The 19,221-nt window shown below is 35.0% G+C and overlaps 1 protein-coding gene and 1 long non-coding RNA gene across 2 annotated transcripts; one reads left to right on the forward strand and one right to left on the reverse strand.

The window, feature by feature from the left end:
* The first annotated feature begins 319 nt into the window (after positions 1-319).
* LOC138891273 (uncharacterized) lies at positions 320-3,516 on the forward strand. The gene is made up of 2 exons (XR_011407651.1): positions 320-580; positions 1,828-3,516. It is a non-coding gene; the product is annotated as an uncharacterized lncRNA (long non-coding RNA).
* A 13,982-nt stretch (positions 3,517-17,498) lies between these two features.
* LOC104222468 (uncharacterized) lies at positions 17,499-18,206 on the reverse strand. Its single transcript, XM_009773697.1, has one exon. It carries the CDS (start codon positions 18,204-18,206, stop codon positions 17,499-17,501), a length of 708 nt encoding a protein of 235 aa, XP_009771999.1.
* Between the last annotated feature and the right edge of the window lie 1,015 nt (positions 18,207-19,221).

Consider the following 19,221-nt stretch of genomic DNA (forward strand, 5'->3'; position numbering starts at 1 on the left):
GCTTCAGCTGGTGCACATGCATGGGATTTTGGATTAATAGCTTGGGTTGTCATACTCTTGTTAGATTCTCGAACTGTCTAATTGGCAGTATGAGTTGAAACCAATGTTTAAGTTGGATATGCTTTATTTGACTGATTTCATCTTCTTGTGGTAACGTTGATTCCAAATTGAATCTTTTCTAATTTCTGTCATTTTTCAAAAGATAAGATTTTGGTCATTAAATTTCTAAAAAGGGCTCTTAGTGTCTTTTTCTCTAGTAAATATAAAATAGCTAGGGACCAACCCAATAACTAATTAACCCGGCCCAAGAGACTCTCAATCTGGTGACCCGACTCCACCTCTCTCGTTAACGCCTAAAAATCCCAACTTTAACCAACCTCCCAACAGATTTTATTGTACCTTGTTGAAGAATGGTTCTTTGACACTTTCGCAAAAAGATCCGTTCTTTAACGTTATTTAGCAAAAATCCATTCCCTGGCAATAAAGATCGCTTCTTTTTATAATTATGGATTTTGGCTTAATTAGCCGTGCTTCAATTGAATCTTTTCTTCAACCCTACTGTAAGATCTGTTTCAGAAAGGTGAAAACAAGTTGATTTTGGGTTCTGATTGTTACATGTTTTGTTAATCTTATTTAGATTTTGACTTTTAAGATCTATTCAGTAATTCTAGTTCTATGCTATTTTCCTGAGTATCTGCTTTGTTTTCTTTGAAAACCTTCTCTAGTATTGACAAGATCTGAATTTCTTTTCTTACACTTAGCTTTTCATTATTCTAACGTAATCAAGAACATATATTTAAGATCTGTTTTGTTGAAGATCGGTTCTTTTGCAAAAAAATCCGTTTTTTGGCAATTCTGGGATTTTGCTTGATTAGCCTATCATGTTCTTCGATTGATTTTTTCTTCAATTTGCTGTAAGATTATTCTCTTTTTTTGTGTTTTTCTTTTTGGATTTCTGTTGTGACTTCTAAGTTCTATGCTATTTTCCTAAGCATCGGTTTTACTTTCTTTGAAAACCATTTCTAGTATTGATAAGATCTGAATTTCTTTCTTTGTGCTCATGAAGATTATTACACTTAACTTTTCTTACTATAGCGTAAACAATTACAGATTTTTATTGTATCTTGTTGTAGTTGAGAAACTCATATTTTCTTCTTTGAAAATTGGTGCATATCTGATATAATGAGAATATTTCCCTTGACTTTCTAATGCTATAAGTTTGAACATACTAAACATACAACTCAATGACCATATTATGCTTATGGGTCATGATAAAGCTGAAAGTTTAAGCTGTTTACTAATTTCTGTAAATAGGTATGAAAAAATCAAAATCAGTTTTCTCCATTAAGGTTGGTTTTCCTCATCTGCTGCTTGTCTTTCCTTTCCGCTTGTACCTGATGAGTTGCCTTGCTCCTTCAAGAAATTTTCCTTTTGCTCCTTCAAGAAATTTTCCTCGTGCTCCTTCCAGAAGTTTCTTTTTTCTTCCTTTAGAACCTTTACTGGGTCTCTGGATTTACCAAAAATATGATGAATCTCCATTGACATATATAGAAATACTCAGAGTAGTATATTGTGGACCTAGTAGAAAACTATATCATTCTGTGCTTATACAAGAATACAATAAAATCATAGCATATGTTATTTTAATCTTAAAAAAAAACTGCAGAACAACAAAGAATATTTTCCTTTGTATTAAAAAAAGAATAGTGTCTTTTTTTTTTTGGATTACATTAGAATATTTAACCAAATGGAGCTTGTGTTGAGTGCCACTTCCTTCCCAAACAGAAATTCTCCTTATTTAGTCCAGCTGCTTTAAAACCCTTGTAGGTAGTAGGGAAAAGGGGCATGAAGTAAGCTGGGATGCTGGCCAAGATGCTGTTAATTAGGGTCAACCTGCCACGGGGAGATGTTATTTCTGCCACCTATGGAGAGAGATATTGTCCTTTTTCTTCACTATCCAAGTCTTGTCCTCAAACTTCAAATCTTCTGGTATTTTTCAATGTAGTCAATAAATCTGTTACTGTTCTTTTTTCTGCTAATTAGTAACGTTCCTCCTTTACTGTTTGTGGTAATTCTTTATACCATAAACCTACACTACCTTGCATTGTTCCATGCAGAATCCTTGTGCTCTTTAAACATCCACTTCTTCCTTAAGATGTTTTATTTAGTTCTAATTTAGAATACGAACCAATTAAGGACAAAGAGCAATAACCTTACCTCAAGAATTATATATGAAATTTGATAAAGTACAAAAGGCAATAACAAAGTCTAGAATTTCAGTACAAAGAAGAATAAGTTATGCAGGTAGTAGAACATTAAGAATAGGATATAAACCTTAAGGGATAGAACAAGGTTTTTGATCTAACTAAAAATAATATCATTGAAGTACATTGAACCATCTTACTTCTTCTTTTCGTAGACCAGCATGAAGATTCTTCTATCTGAATGGTCGTGGAAAAAGAAATGTTTGCCCAAGCTGAAAGATAAAAAATGTTGAGTTATTAGTCCAGGACATGGTGCTTTCGGGATACTGTTACACTGTCTGCATAATAGAGGTGTCATTGATAACTTGAGAGTTCAATGTTGGTAGTTAGCAAAGTATAGTGTTGCGACTAATTTTTTTTTAAGTTCTGGAAAACATCCAATTGAAAAAAACAATTCTTTTCCAAAAGTTTTTCAGTGAAACAGTTGTCCATAGATTCGTTGTTTTTCAAAAGTACTTGGAAGTGTTAAGAAAGCTTATACGTTGCTTGTGCTGTTTGGGGTGTACATGTATATGTCATTATGTTTCCTCTCCTGCAAAATTCAAATGTTAGTATGCCTTTTGTCTCTGTTATTTTTTTAAAAAAAATTTCTGTTGAGAGAGTTTTACCTCTTCAACTGCTTCAACCAGGGCTTTGATCAGTCTTTTATCTTCATCTCTACTAGTACACTACAAACAAAGTTTGAAAGAAGTTGTTAGATTCAGAGTAAGTCAATATTACTCAAAGCTTAAAAAGCAGATACTTGCGGATTTTTCCGCTCCCTTAATGTCTTCTTCAAAAATCCTCTGGAACTCAGTCCATTTAAGTTTTATTAGCGTATCCTGCTAGGGGCTAATAAGAGGAATTGCTGTTTGAGTTAGAGCAAAGAAGGAACCAAAGAATTCTAAAGAAATAAAGCAGAAACGTGCAACAAGAGGAAGAAGAAACCGGTCTTAGATGGAGTACGTGTAAAGTTTGGGTCTGTTTTGGCTGTTGGGGTTTGTCTTGGCTGTTTTGCAGACCTCTAAATGGAAAATCTTACCAGTGCTGGTCTAAATGCGGGAAAAGATGACTAAACAGGTTGCTGAAGAGGAGGCTCTTCATGAATGTGAATGGCAGGTATGCATGAAAGCAGAACTATATAGCATGTGTAAACAACCTATCTATCACATTTGCCCTTGAAAAAAATTCCCAGGAACAAAATTTTGGTTTTTCTTTTTGTATCTTCTTTTTGGTCAACTGTTTGATTGCATTAAATTGATTTATACCTGAACTGTTCTAGTGGATAGGCAACCTTAAGCACTAGCAGAATCTTCTCTGGAAAGGTCGTTTGAGATTGATCACGAATGTCAAACCCCATTTTCAGGGACTTAGTGTTGTCAGCAAGTTCACGCCTCCACTGATCAACCCGGTTCACCATATCCTTTCCAGTTGTTAAGTTCCATACCCGTTGCAGTAGTAGTCTGAAAATGCATAATATATATATATATGTTAGTCAAAAACTCCCTAACATTTACAATTAGGAAAGCTCTGATTATGCCATTACAGTAGAATTTTTGCAGCGTTCCCTTGATGATGAAGTTGTCTGGAACAGTGACATTAGCCAGAAACTTGTCTATCCTGTAAGCACAAATGTTTGAATATTCAACAACAGATCTAGAACTGAAGCAAAAATGGGTACCCATTTGTAAAAATAAATAAATATGAAATGGTAACAGAAAGGGATTGTAAAAATCAAGATTATAAACGGATCTAGCTTAAATACAAATGGGTATTGTTAAAAAACAAGATATAAATACATTTTGCATTGTCTTGTTAACGTAGATGGGTAAAAACACAATTATGGTTAACCCAAAGGGATTGTAAAAATCAAAATTATGAACAGAACTAGCTTAGCACAAATGGGTATCGTTAAAAAACAAAATTATGAACAGAACTAGCTTAACACAAATGGGTATTGTTAAGAGATAGTAAGATATAAACACATTCAGCAAGTCTGTAAACGTAAATGGGTATATACTATATACTAACAACAAAATTATAAAATGGTAACATAATTTGGCAAGCAAATTTAGAAAGAGAATAACCTGTTGACAATGTTCCTTTCGTAAAAGTAAAAATGTTCACGATCGATGTGGTAGTAAACAGGAATATCCAAATCCATTTGGGGAGCAGCAGTTAGGGCAATGGCACAGGGTAGGGTCTTTTCCCAGATATTCTCTTTGGGAACGATGGAGTTTCTCGGGTCCCCCAACACGGTACCTTTATAGTGGTGCCCACGGAAAGTACCTGTTGGCCGTATTCACCCGTTCCTTAGGGTGTATATTTCAACGAAAATATCGCTCACTCTTTTTCATTTCTTATGTTTATAATATTGACCTAAAATATAGAATTCCTCTCTAAAAATTTGTGTTAAAATCAGTCACTACATATTTGTATGGCTGGTCCTAGTTTAAGGTCTGAGTAGTAACTTCTCTAGCAGGCTAAACCACATTGATTAATTTCTCACTTCTTGCAAAGGATAAAGATAAAGTAAAGATTTCAAGATTTTGTGCTTTTAACGTGAAAAGCGCTTTGTGGAGATATTAGTTACTCTTTGTATGGAAATTTTATGTTTTCAGCTAAAAGAAAAGATCATATGTACTATTGAGTGTGCAATGGGCTTAAAGTTAAACAGGAGTTGTATAATAGGGGGTATTTGCATCTATACCCGTTTTTTGGGTCACGTTTTAACTTGTGCACGCTTTGCAAAAAAAATTGTAAGCGTACCTACTTTTTTGCGTAACTTCAGCATACGAGGCTGAAGTACCAAAGACAATTATGCAAAACTTCAGCATTCTAGTAGACGGGCCTGAAGTAGCAAAGGCAGTGCTGAAGTTTTTTTTTCCTGGATAAGATGCTGAAGTTATTTAGTTCATTTGTAAAAACTTAAGCACTAAAATAGCTGAAGTTTTTTTTGTCCTGGATTAATTAGTTTTGTCATAAAGCTTTTTCAAAAACTTCAGCAGAAGATGCTGAAGTTATTTAGTTCATTTGTTAAAACTTCAGTACTATATAAGCTGAAGTAACATTTTGTAGGAAGAGTGGAATATAAACTTTATTTCTTTCGTTATTAGTAGTCTTATTGCTATTTTCCACGAATGTTCTTTCGGATACAACCAACGAAAAGTTCTACCAATGTGGTTGCCAGAATTCTGATTACTGTGTCCCCTTTTCACAGTTTCGTCACACTACTAGAAATCCGGAAAAAAGCGACAACAAAAAGCGATCAAAGTTGGTCGCTTACAGGTCAAAAAGTGCCAAAAAGTGTCCAAACTGGCTTGGTCGCTATTTTGCTGGTCCCTTTACCTTAGAGACCAAAATTGGTCGCTATGGTAAAAAGACCAAATATTCCGGGTTTTTTAAATATAGAGACCAACTTTGGTCACTTTAGTATTTTAATAATATAATTTAAATTACTTTTTTTAATTTATTATTAATCAAAATATAGCGACCAACTTTGGTCTGTAAACCAAATATTATATTTTAAAATCTGAAAAATAGCGGCCAAAGTTGGTCGTTTTTTTTTTAATTTTTTTAAACATAGGCGACCAAAATTGGTCGCTAATTGCAAGAATTTAATTATTTTTTAAACATATTTTTTAGAAATTATTTTTTTAATAGAATAGCGACCAAAGTTGGTCGCTTTTTAAGAAATCTGGGCTAATTAGCGGCCAACCTTGGTCGCTATTGCCCAGAAAATATTTTTTTAATAAGAAAAGCGACCAACAAACGACCAAAGTTGGTCGCTTTTTTTGGAATAATTTTGGCAGAAACTGTCTGTTTTGGCAGCTATACCACCTGCCAGCATACCAAATTTCCTATTACAACACAACAACAACAACACAACAACAACAACAACATTAAACCAACAAAGTATAAAGTTTAATAGAACTAACACATTAAACTAACAAAATTAAGTTAACGCTTATTACAAGCCCATTCGAAAACTGGTTCTATTGTCTAGTTCAAAGTATATAAAGTACTCAAGGAGTGTTCTTTCAGCATCCTCGTCCGAAAGTTGGTTGCCTCGCCCGACTCATTGGGAGTCTGACTGCGTATGAATTCCTCCACGTCATCAGTGAAGCGAACCTATAAGAAAAATTATATTGAATTAGTATTTCAAAATTTATATAAAAGTAAATCAAAATACTTAATGAAAAGTAAAAAACTTACATGTATAGTTGAGGCTCGGCCCTCGACCCACCTTTCTGGATCAGTCTCTTTCTTCTTCTTTACAATACGAGTCTCATTGAATAACTCATCTTGCTTCATTGGCATCATAAAGCTGTCTGGTGGCTTTGGTGATTATCCTCGTGGTACTATTACTCGGGATGAACTTGGATACAGAGAATAACTTGGATACAGTACCTGACAAGGTGTGTCTTTGATCAATTGTTGTTCTCATTAGCGACAATGATGATGAGAAGACAATGACATGTGTTTCAAACAGTGATGGTGTAGGTAGGAATTTAACATTTCCTAAGCAGATAAAAGAAGATGTTATAGAGGAATTCTCTACTTCATTTTCCAAGAGGAAAAGAAGTTTAATTGAGAGTGACAAGGTTGATGGTAATGAAAAGTTGTTCGTTGCTCATGACAATTCACATAAAACGGGGATCATAAGACTCTGTGATGACAAAGACGAAAGGAAGTTTTATTCTCAACATTCTTCCAAGTCTGATCCGTACAAGCTTAATGAGATTGGTGATATTTCTTCGGATTCAGAAAATGAGTTGAGTGACAAAAGTAAGGAAATGCTAATCAAAAGAATTAAAGGTAAAACGTTTTTCTTGGAAGAGAAGGATGCTGAACTTTGCATGAACGTGATATGTGCACTTTATAGGCAACAGATTTCTCCAAACTTCTCTTGATTAGCATTTCCATAGTTTAATTCTTTTGATTAGCATTTCCATACTTTTGTCACTCAAATCATTAGCTGAATCCGAAGAAATATCACCAATCCCATTAAGCTTTTACGGATCAGACTTGGAAGAAAGTTGAGAATAAAACTTCCTTTCGTCTTTGTCATAACAAAAGAATTAAAGGTAAAACGTTTTTCTTGGAAGAGAAGGTGCTGAACTCTGCATGAACGTGATATGTGCACTTTATAGGCAACAGATTTCTCCAAACTTCTCTTGATTAGCATTTCCATACTTTAATTCTTTTGATTAGCATTTCCATACTTTTGTCACTCAAATCATTGTCTGAATTCGAAGAAATATCACCAATCCCATTAAGCTTTTACGGATCAGACTTGGAAGAAAGTTGAGAATAAAACTTCCTTTCGTCTTTGTCATCAAAAAAGAATTAAAGGTAAAACGTTTTTCTTGGAAGAGAAGGTGCTGAACTCTGCATGAACGTGATATGTGCACTTTATAGGCAACAAATTTCTCCAAACTTCTCTTGATTAACATTTCCATACTTTAATTCTTTTGATTAGCATTTCCATACTTTTGTCACTCAAATCTCACAAAGTCTTATGATCCTCGTTTTATGGGAACTGCCATGAGCAATGGACAACTTTCCATTACCATCAACCTTGTCACTCTCAATTAAACTTCTTTTCCTTTTGGAAAATGAAGTAGAGAATTCCTCTATAACCTCTTCTTTTATCTGCTTAGGAAATGTTAAATTCCTACCTATACCATCACTGTTTGAAACACATGCCATTGCATTCTCATCATCATAGTCGCTAATGAGAACAACAATTAAAGACCCACTCTGCCAGGTACTGTATCTAAGTTATTCTTGGTGAAAGTTCCATTGCATGTCTAATAAAGTCATCAACCCCTTCTACAAAATCCTCCCGCAATCCTAAATTTCAATTCATATCCACAAAAGTTCAATTCATATCCTAAAGGCTCAATTCATATCCTAAAAGTTCAATTCATACACAAAAATTTCAATTCATATCCTAAAGGTTCAATTCATATCCTAAAAGTTCAATTCACTAAAGGTTCAACTCATATCCACAAAAGTTCAATTCATATCCTAAAATTTCAATTTATAAACTAAAATTCCAATAAACGAAAAGCCCAATTCATATCCTAAAGGTTCAATTCATATCCTAAAGGTTCAACTCATATCCACAAAAGTTCAATTCATATCTTAAAATTTCAATTTATAAACTAAAATTTCAATACATAAACTAAAAGTCCAATGCATATTCTAAAGGTTCAATTTATATCCTAAAGGTTCAACTCATATCCACAAAAGTTCAATTCATATCCTAAAATTTTAATTTATAAACTAAAATTCCAATTCACATCCTAAAGGTTCAATTCATATCCTAAAGATGCAACTCATATCCACAAAAGTTCAATTCATATCTTAAAATTTCAATTTATAAACTAAAATTTCAATACATAAACTAAAAGTCCAATTCATATCCTAAAGGCTCAATTCATATCCTAAAAGTTCAATTCATACACAAAAATTTCAATTCATATGCTAAAGGTTCAATTCATATCCTAAAGGTTCAACTCATATCCACAAAAGTCCAATTCATATTCTAAAGGTTCAACTCATATCCACAAAAGTTCAATTCATATCCTAAAATTTCAATTTATAAACTAAAATTTCAATACATAAACTAAAATTCCAATTTATATCCTAAAGGTTCAATTCATATCCTAAAGGTGCAACTCATATCCACAAAAGTTCAATTCATGTCCTAAAATTTCAATTTATAAACTAAAATTCCAATACATAAACTAAAAGTCCAATTCATATCCTAAAGGCTCAATTCATATCCTACAAGTTCAATTCATACACAAATATTTCAATTCATATCCTAAAGGTTCAATTCATATCCTAAAGATTCAACTCATATCCACAAAAGTTCAATTCATATTCTAAAACTTCAATTTATAAACTAAAATTCCAATACATAAACTAAACCCTAGATTCTAACTAAACTATCAAGACAATACAAAGTATAATTTAAATCTAACTACACTAAATTCAACACTAATTAAACTAATTAGTTAATAATTAACAAAGCTAAGTAAAACAAGACCTAAACCCTAATCCTCAATAAAAACAATGTTCAAAGAATTTAAACACTAATTCATATCCTTAAACTATAATATTGATATAATTGAAACAAAAACTAGAAATAACAAAGATTCAAGGTTATAATTCAAACCTAGGTTTTTTTTAGGTGGAGAAGGAGAGAAAGGGGCAGCGGCAGCTCAGGCGGTCACAGTGGTGGCGCGGGGTGGGGGGATTGATTTATGTGAGGGAAATAGAGAAGGGCAGGGGAATGTGTTGAGAGAGAATTTGGGAAAATTTTGGGAAGAAAATAAAAGAATGGGAGGGGGAAACCCGTTTTTGAGTCTGGATTTACAAAAAAGCAACCAACGTTGGTCGCTATTTTGGTAGCTAATTAAGTTTGACTGTTTGACCAAAATAGCGACCAAAGTTGGTCGCTATTTCTATAAAAAAATTAAATAACTTTTTTTCTTTCTATTTTTGTTTTTAAATATTATAAGCTATAAAAAATCTTATTAGCTATAAATATTTATTTTATTTAACTACAATTATTATAAATAATTAAAAACTATAAGCATAATCTTTAATTTTTTTTTATATTAACTAGGTAATTACTTTTAATAGATTATAATAGGTTATAAGTCGATGTATTTATTATAACAGATTAATTGATATAAGTCGAGACGTTTTGTTTTAAATATTCAACGATGCATCTGAGTAGGTTATAAGTCGATTATTAAATTATATTTATTTATATTTTATAATTTTTTTAAATAATAATATAATTTTCAAAATTTTATAACTGGTCCCAGATTAGCGACCAAAGTTGGTCTATCTGCTTCTCCTTCCGTGAGCGACCAACTTTGGTCGCTAATTTTAAATTATATTTATTTATATTTTATATTTTTTTTAAATAATAATATAATTATTAAAATTTTATAAGTGGGTCCCACTTTAGCGACTAAAGTTGGTCGCTAATTTCAGTATTTCTTTGACCAAGCAAGTCTGACTAGTTCGGTCAACATTTTGACCAAATTAGCGACCAACCTTGGTCGCTAATGTATTTAGAATAATTATTTAATTATTTTCTCCAATTTAGCGACCAGCGTTGGTCGCTTTTCTTGACAGACCAATTTTGGTCATTTTTTTCCGAATTTCTAGTAGTGTCACCCCAATCAATGCTTCGTTCACCACAATATTACAATCCACAGCACAAAATCTCAAATTGTTAGTGCCTTTCAGTTGTTAATAGAAGAAGAAGAAGAAAATGAAGGAGGAGAAGGAGGAGGAGAAAGAGGTTGAAATTGTTTAAAAATTTGGTACAAATTAAAACTTTTTAAATAAATAGGTATAGGTTAAATGGGGAAGACCAAATAGGACGTCCCGTGCAATTTTTACGTATAATAGTTTTGCCTGCTGTACATGTTAAATTACGGAAATATCTCATCTAAATACTTAAAAACTATTGACGATAAAATTTATTTCTTAATTATATTTTCAAGACGGAAGATTAGGACGAATTGGTGAATGGTGATAAAGGTCCACATTAACAGTGTAATGTGTCTATACTCTCGTGGAATGCACTTTGACGAGAATGGACCCACACGATCAAATTGGTTATTTGGAGACCGGAGGAGCCTTTAGGAAACGAAGAAGAAAGTAACAAATAACAATAACATACCCGGTATAATTTTATATAATAAGGTCTGAGAAGGATAGTGTGTCTGTAGATCTTATCCGTATCGTTATAAAAGCGGAGAGGTTTTCAATAGCTTCCCGGCTCAAGAAAAGCATAAGCACAACAATAATGACAAGAAAATACGGTAATCTAGAAGCTATAAAAAGAAGCAGCAGGAACAACAACATAGTAATAAGATGACCGAAAAGAAAAAACAACTTGCAGTAATAGAAATCTAAGAATACGAATAGTAGAATATGTACTAATACTACTGGTATAGAAAAGAAGAATGCTCGACTATCCACTATCCTCCTACCCTCTCCTCGACCTCTACACCCTCCTATTAAAGGTCCTCCTCACTGGGGCATCTCGACCTCTCCTCTTCACATGTCTGAACCATCTCAACACCTCCCTTCCTGCATCTTGTCTCGAATATCTTCATTCTTGATCATATATCTCCTAGTATGCCCACACATCCATCTCAACATCCTCATTTCCGCTATTGAGAGTTCTTGATTGGCCATTATTCCGCGCCATGCAACATAATCGGTCTAACAACCACTCTGTAGGACCTCGGTGTCACTTTCTTATCACATAGGACACCAGATGTGAGCCTCAATTTCATCCATCTCGCTCCAATACAATGTATGTCATCCTTACCAATCTCCCCATTACCTTAAATTATTGATCCAAGATACTTGAAACTTTCTCTTTTGGGGATGACTTGCGTATCAAACCTCACTTTCACTTCCGCCTCATGAGTAACATTACCGAACTTATACTCCAAGTATTTTATTTTAGTCCTGCTCAACCTGAAACATTTAGACTCTAGATTCTGTCGTAAACCTCTAGCCTAGCGTTAACTCCGTCTTGCATATTTTCAATTATAATTATATCATTTGCAAATAACATGCACCACGTTATCTCCTCTTGAATGTGTCATTTCAATTCATCCATCACCAAAGCAAATAAAAATGGACTAAGAGTTGATCCCTGGAGCAACCCCTTCAGTACCGAAAAGTGTCCCTAGTCTCCTCCCGCTGTCCTTACCCAAGTCTGAGCTCCATCATACATATCTTTGATCGCTCTAGTGTAGGCTATAGGAATGCCTTTTGCCTCCAAACATCTCCATATAACTTCCCTTGGGACTTTGTCGTAAGTTTTTTGTAGGTCAATGAACACCATATGCAAGTACCTTTCCTCTCCCTATACTGCTCCACCAATCTCCTTACAAGGAGAATGGCTTCTGTTGCCGATCGCCCCAGCATGAATCATGACTGGTTCTCGAAAATAGATATGCTTCTCCTTACCCTCATCTATCAGCCTCTCTCAAACTTTTATAGTGTGGCTTAATACCCCGCTAGTTGTTGCAATTTTGAAGATTACCCTTGTTTTTGTACAACAGAATAGTTGTACTCCACCTCCATTCTATGGGCTTTTGCCATCGTAAATATGACATTGAACAACCCAGTTAGTCACTCCAAACTTGTCCTTCCCCACTCTTAAAAAACTCTACAGGGATCTCGTCTGGCCCAGTCACTCTTCACCTGCTCATCTTACACAAAGTCCATTCGACCTTCGTAACCTTAATACGCCTACAATACCCAAAATCTCGACGACTCTCGGAGTGCTCGGAATCACCTAGCATAATATTCATGTCTTTATTTTCATTCAAAAGTTTATGAAAGTATGTCTACCATCTTTGTCTAATATGTACCTCTTCCACCAATACTTTGCCTTCTTCATCATTGATGCACTTCACTTGGTCCAGGTCACGGGCCTTCCTCTCCCCCGCCTTGGCTAGCCTGTATAAATTTTTATCCCCACATTTCTCCATAAGTTTTGCATACAGGCGTTCAAACATTGCTGTTCGCCATCGTGATCACTAACTTCGCCTCCTTCTTTTTTGTCTTATAGCTATCCATGTTCGTCCTCTTATTCTCCTTGTCTTTCTCTCCACCAACTTTAGATATGCTGCCTTCTTTACTTCCACTTTCCTTTAGACCTTTTCATTCCACCATCAGTCTCCTCTCTGTCCACCAGAGTAACTTTTCAAGATCCCTAGCACCGCTCTAGCTGCTTTTCTAATGCAATCCGCTGTCCTAGTTCACCTGTAACTCGCGTCTCCACTCCTCCTCCAGTCGCCCATTTCCATCAACCTTTTCTCCAACACTTGGGATTTGTCCTTAGTAAAGGCTCCCCACTTGATCTTAGGTTGACCATGCACAACCCTCATTTTCCTCTTTCTCTTAATGTCAAAGTCCATTACCAAGAGCTTATGATGACTTGTGAGATTTTCACTCGGAATAACCTTACAATCCATACATAAACCTCTATCGCCCTTCGTAAAGAGTAGGTAATCAATTTGGGTCTTGGCCACCGTATTTTGGAAGGGGATCAAGGCTCATCCTTCTTCAGAAAGCTCTAGTTAGCTATCAACAAATAAAAAGCTTTGGCAAAATCTAATAGCGAAGTTCCTCCATCATTTCTATCTCTACAATTGTTGGGCCCAAACGCACACGCAAATATACACAGTCGACAAGTAATAAAGTGATAAGAAATTATCGTTCCAATGGGGATTTATGATCAACTACTGCCTTAGCTGAACTAGTTACGAGTTATTTGCTCAAGAGATTTTGAGGAAGATGATTGTGGTTTTTACTAACTAAATTATTACGAAACTAATAAGCAAATAAGAGAATAAAATCGCAAGTAGAGCAAATAAACACGTAGGAGTGAATTCAATATGATGGGGATATTTCGGGGTTATGGGATTAATGTCTCTCCTATTGCGTTTTTTCCGGTTGATTCAACTGCTTAATCTATCTAATTTTTTGGTTAACAGAGTTTATTATGCTCGCAAAGTTCTTTCAACGATTCGCTCATCTATTCAAGTCAACCTAATACTATATGTCTATAGAATCAGAATTAATGAGAATACATGATATTTCCTTCAAAAATAACCAAATAAGGCAACTAGAATATGTCTATCCTAATCGCGAATCTATTTTCCGATGCCCGGATTCATAAACTTACTCTACTCAATCTTGTATGCAATCTATAATTCCCACTTTCGAGTTCAACTATAAATTCGTAGATAATATCCTATTATTAGCTATGCAACATAATAATTAAGTGCAAGAATGAATAAACAAGCTAATATGATAATTCAAGCAAAATAATCAACCGTCAAACAACAATAGTCAAGTACAACCCATAACCCTAGAATAATGAGGTTCTTAGCCACTCATGTTCATGACAATAATTAATATGTTATTTTTAAACATAAAATCTATGAATACTAGATGAAAGATGGAAGAATTGATGAATTTCGTGCTTCATTTGTGTTTCTATGCCTTTGCCGCCCTCAAAATTGACCACCACTAATCACATTTAGAGGGTATTTATAGGTTAGGGCTGGAATCCCCAAGTCCAAAATCAAGTAGAGAATGTTCAATGCGCTGAGTGGGAAAGTCTGTAGCATCTCCTGGAGCTCGCCTCGCCTAGGCTACTGCGCGTTGCATCTCGCTTGGGACTAGGCGTTGCCTGGCTTGGCGCCTGGTTCTGGGCCTTGTCCAATTTTTGCCTTTTCGTGCTCTTTTTTATGTATCTTTGACATTCTTGGGTGCAACCTTCATGCGTTTTCATCCTTCAACGATCCTACACATAAAAATGACATAATTAAGCTCAAACGTCACATAATCAATCATTAAAACACTAAAATGTAAGGTGATCAATGCACTAAAAATATACATTTATAGCCAAACATCAAAAATCAATACCCCCATGCGCATCGTCATACCCCATTGTGCTTGCTCCGATGTGGTCGTTGAAAATTTTCTCCTATGAATAACTTTTCGGTGTGTGGAATACTAAGAACGACCTCGTCCAAATCATCCCAGAAATGCCTTTTTACCACCCCATAGAAGCCCCATTGAGGTGCGTTTTCACTTACTACATTACATGAAAGCCCTCCAATAACTAGCTTAATAACCATAAACCTATTGCTCACCCTCCCAACCTCTACCACTTTCTCTCTAAGTTCCTCCCTACCAAAATGCCTACTCCATTCTTACCCCTCAAGCCTCCCGAGTACCACAACTTAAATCCGTTTACATCACGCGCTTTAGTTCCCACCCATCTAGTTTCCCGGACACAAACAATGTTGATCTTCCTCTTTGCGAGAATCTTCTCTAACTTTAAAAATTGTTCTGTTAAAGTTCTTATGTTCCAAGACCCAACTCTCAACCTAGAGGGTCCCTTGCCCCTATTACCACCCTTGCCCCTGCCCGCTCCCATCCGCTCCACCTCCCGTCCCACCCAAGAACATGACCTACTTTACCATCATTCACCAATGCCTCTATAAACTATAAACTATGATATACTAAGCTAAACTATAACAAGTAGCGAATCTAAAGTAAATAAATGAAAGCTGATACAAATCAAATCAACTTATTAAATATAAAGACAGGCAAGCAAACATGAACAAGAGGAACATATATAACAAATCAAGAGAGATAATATGCTAGAACTAAGAGTGGCTAATTAAACTAACACAAGGAAGAGGAGTGTCATGCCCCAAAACCTTGGTGAGGCGGACCGGCAATCGGTGCCTTAACTTGATCAAGTGAACCCTGCTCTATGAATCTGAAAAAATTATGAAAACATCTGAAAGGAAAACATATAATATGTGATTTTCATTAAAAAATTTCTGATAATAAAACCGCGAAATCTTTTTCCTTTAAAACACAAGCTTTGCAAAAGCTAAGTAAAGCTGAGCCCAAAATATAACTGAGGACATAGCATGGGTGACTTTTGTTTATGAAAACTCTAAGATCATCTATAACTATAAAAATGGTGGGACAGGGCCTGACCTACCCAGACAATTGTACACCAAAAAGGAACTAGACTCGGCCTCAGATAACAATCTGCAGTTGACTATAGAAATTGATATCTAGCTGGAGGGTCTGCTGCTCCGAACGGCTTGAGTCTCAACCTTTAGCTCGACTACAAAGAATCGATCCGTCTGTTATAAGCTTCAATCTTGGCTGCCGAACCCTATAACTTTCTTCACTTCATTCTCCCGGAAGAGCCCTTTCGATTTGCTTGAAGATATTTGATGATAGAAAGAAAAACTTGAGAGGGAAGCTTAGTTCGTCCAAGAGAAATATTTAAAACGAAATTCCCAAAGTTTCAGCTTATAAAACATAAAGTTTGGCCGACTTAACCTTGGAGGTTTCACGTGTCCTGCATGCACTTAGGCACTGCGCAGGTCCGTAGTAAAAACCATATAACGCTTTGTACTGAGGTTGGATTGACGAACGATTTAATTGGTTGGAAACTAGATTCAGATTCCTTTAATTGCGTAGGTAATGAACCCCATGAACTTTTATACCTAGGAGAGATACGTGTTTGAAATTGGGCCATGCGCGAACTTATTTAAAATTTTGGTCTGTGACGTAACCCCGGAAGTACGAGATATTACATCATCTCTCCCTTGAGATCATTTATCCTCTAATGAGAGTCATAACTAAAGAAAAGGCTAACTCTAGGATTTTCTAAAAGTTTCGGTAGAATTTCCTCTGTGAATAGAACTATCTCAAAGCCTGTCAGCTAGCCAAAAGCATATATATGCCTCTCACGTCACAATGCACAACACACTGAAAATGAGCAAAAAATATTACGTGGCCCTTTTTGGCCATACAAATTAATAAATAGCTTACCTTCAACTTCTTTTCTCACTATTCTTCGCCATACTCGAAACATACCACAGTTGAAACACAGGCATTGGTACATAAGCACGATATATACACGAAACCCGAATACGAATTTAACTTTAGACATAAGCACGACTTGGTGTGTAAAACATAAGAATGATGGGACATAGACATGGATGATGTAGAATATGAATAGCATCTTGACTCTTAGATCATGAACATAGAGCGTAAATCTCGAGCGTAGGCGTGCCATGAATACGTCGACTTTGAGTAGGGTACATCTGACATAAGTAACATAGGGTAACTTAAACGTATCTCTTTTGGAACTGAAACATAGCGTTGCCTTGAATCTTATCTTACTCATTCCGAAACTTAGATACAGATACCTTGCTTTTCGTATCATCTTTAAGCTTCCGTATAACATTGTTTTGAACATTATTCATAACTCTGATTTCTCTAAATAAGCACGATAGGCGACAAATCATCGACACATTCGTTCCTATAGTTGCACGGAATCCTGAATGTACTGTCATCACAGGCCCTTTGGCCAACTTTTTTACGATGCTTTGAACGTATATTATGAGCATGGGGTAAACTTTCTTTTCTTCTCAATTCGCGTAACGTTCTTCCTAACATTATTCTTATATACTCTTATGGGGTTGTGATATTTATGGAGCCTGGGTGTATGTAACATCATACTGAACCTTTGCGAAAATCCTCCTCAAAGCTTATAGATAGATAGAACACATGATTATGCATTGGTACTTTTGGTTCCATCTCCCTCTTAGTTCAAAAGCTGACATTTTATAAAGACTACCTCAAATGTTAAACATGCCCCTTTGCCATACACTTTTCTTCAAAACGCGCATTAACAACAATAGCATCAAGTACATCCATGATACGGCCAAACATAAGAATAAAATTGTTAAAGGATTTGTAGTGAGAACCCCATCGAGTATCACCAGCTCTAGCAAGTCCTAGTTCTTGAGTCAAGACCCTACCGGTTTCTAGCTCACTTTTACGTAATGTTTCTCCAATTTCTTCTACTTGAGACTCACGAAGTTCATCTCTGCGCTTGAAAAAAGCTCCTACCATATTCAGTATATCGAAAACTAATAATAAGAGTTCTTGCACTTCATCACATCTTCTAGAAATTGCAACAAGAGTTAATTGAAGTTGATGAACAAAATAATGAATTGAATAAGCACCTTTACTTTCTCGTTGCATCAAGATTTTAAGTCCATTTATATATCCTTGCATATTGCTTGCTCCATCATAACATTGTCCACGTATATGAAATGGACTTAAAGAATGTCGAGCAAGTAAACCCGTGATTTCATTCTTTAGGGATGAAGCAGCAGTATCACGAACATGAACAATACCAATAAACCTCTCCATCACACTTCCCCTTCTGTCAACATAGCACAAAACAATAGCCATTTGCTCCTTACACGATACATCACGAGATTCATCAACTACGATGGAAAAGTAATCACCATTTAAATCCTCAATGATACATTTAATTGTTTCCATTTTACATGCAGTGATATTATCCTTTTGAATTTATGGATAAGTTAATTGCTTATTCTTTGGAGCTCTTTTAAGTGCATCACCAACATCTTTACATCATTTAGCATGCCATTTAAGAAGTTCAATAAAATTACCTATATAAACAGATGATTCATCTTCACGATGTCCAGAAATGATAGTTCTTGGTTCAAAAGATATCTTATCACATCAACGACAACTTCTAAACGAGTCCGATATTCTATCTTTTGTTGATAAGATTGTTTAGCAAATGCACTTTGAATTGATTGTTTTTGTTTCAACAAAACGTTAGCACTCTTGACTGATTATGAATACTACTTGGTCCACCAATATGCATATCAAATCTGTTCTTCTTATTCCAACTTGCAAACTCTATACTTGAAAATACATTCTCTCTCCCTTGATTGATGCATTCATCTTGAAACAAATAACAATAAAAGCAAAAAGCTGCATCTTTTGTTACACTATACTCCAAGCAATCGTACTCATCAAAACATTGAGGATTAAAATGACACATTTTACCATAAAAATTTCTTTGAGGAAAGTTATGATTTCGAGGTCGAAAAAGACCTCTTTGATATATTCTCTTCTTATTGCATCACGATCATTTGGACGATATTTTCGAATAGGTAATCTTTCCCCAGGATTAGTTTCTAAGGAACTCAAATCAACCCTTTCATTTTGACGATGTTGCTGTGGCTCATTTGCTTGTTCCTCCAAGTTAACTAAATCTTGAGATGTTGAACTTAGCTTTGGGAGCTTGGAAGACTCCTTAGGAAAAAATCTCTCCATTGAAATTTATGCTAAATTATAAATTTAAGTATCAATTTAGATAGAAGCCTAAATAATACCATTGTATAAAAGAATAGAAAGAAACAAATATGGGAGAAAGATTGATACGTATTTTTTGATTTCCTATTATCTTCTTCTACAAAAATTAATTAATTAAGGATCATAATCAAACTTTTCAACTTCATTAACAATAGCCCATGTCACATTT

Source organism: Nicotiana sylvestris, chromosome 5 (genome assembly GCF_000393655.2).
Source record: "Nicotiana sylvestris chromosome 5, ASM39365v2, whole genome shotgun sequence".
Lineage (NCBI taxonomy): Eukaryota > Viridiplantae > Streptophyta > Magnoliopsida > Solanales > Solanaceae > Nicotiana > Nicotiana sylvestris.